Below are 352 nucleotides of genomic sequence, written 5' to 3' on the forward strand. Positions count from 1 at the left end.
TATTTGCCATGTAGAAATATCACTTCTACCGAAAAATATGATTTATGAGGTTTGTGATGTTGAACTTCTATTATTTTGAACACAGTAGGTAGCAACAGCATAGATTTTAAGCGGAAATATAAATCAAGCTTTAGTTGTCTATCTGAAATCTAATATTAAGCTTCAGACAGGAGTTCCAAATTGAATCTAATGCTGCTACTTCATTTGACTTCTTTCCTGGGATTCTCCCCTCATTTACCTGTCTTGTCCGTCCTTCCTCTTACTCTTCTTGCTGCGCCGGGCCATCTTGGCCTTGTAGCTCGCTTTTCTGGCAGGGCCAACCTTGATAGAAGTGTTCTCCAGTGCAGTAGTC

General features: G+C 40.1%; 1 protein-coding gene across 4 annotated transcripts in view; it reads right to left on the reverse strand.

Annotated features, from left to right (window-relative positions):
• mast3a (microtubule associated serine/threonine kinase 3a) overlaps window positions 1-352 on the reverse strand; it is a 36,548-nt gene that overhangs the window by 5,954 nt on the left and 30,242 nt on the right. For all 4 annotated transcript variants that reach the window (XM_032530534.1, XM_032530533.1, XM_032530536.1 and 1 more), the window contains one exon: window positions 239-352. This exon is cut by the window's right edge and continues 23 nt beyond it. In XM_032530534.1, the coding sequence (XP_032386425.1) occupies window positions 239-352 (114 nt within the window). The remainder of the gene's footprint in view (window positions 1-238) is intronic.

This window comes from Etheostoma spectabile, chromosome 12 (assembly GCF_008692095.1).
Source record: "Etheostoma spectabile isolate EspeVRDwgs_2016 chromosome 12, UIUC_Espe_1.0, whole genome shotgun sequence".
NCBI lineage: Eukaryota > Metazoa > Chordata > Actinopteri > Perciformes > Percidae > Etheostoma > Etheostoma spectabile.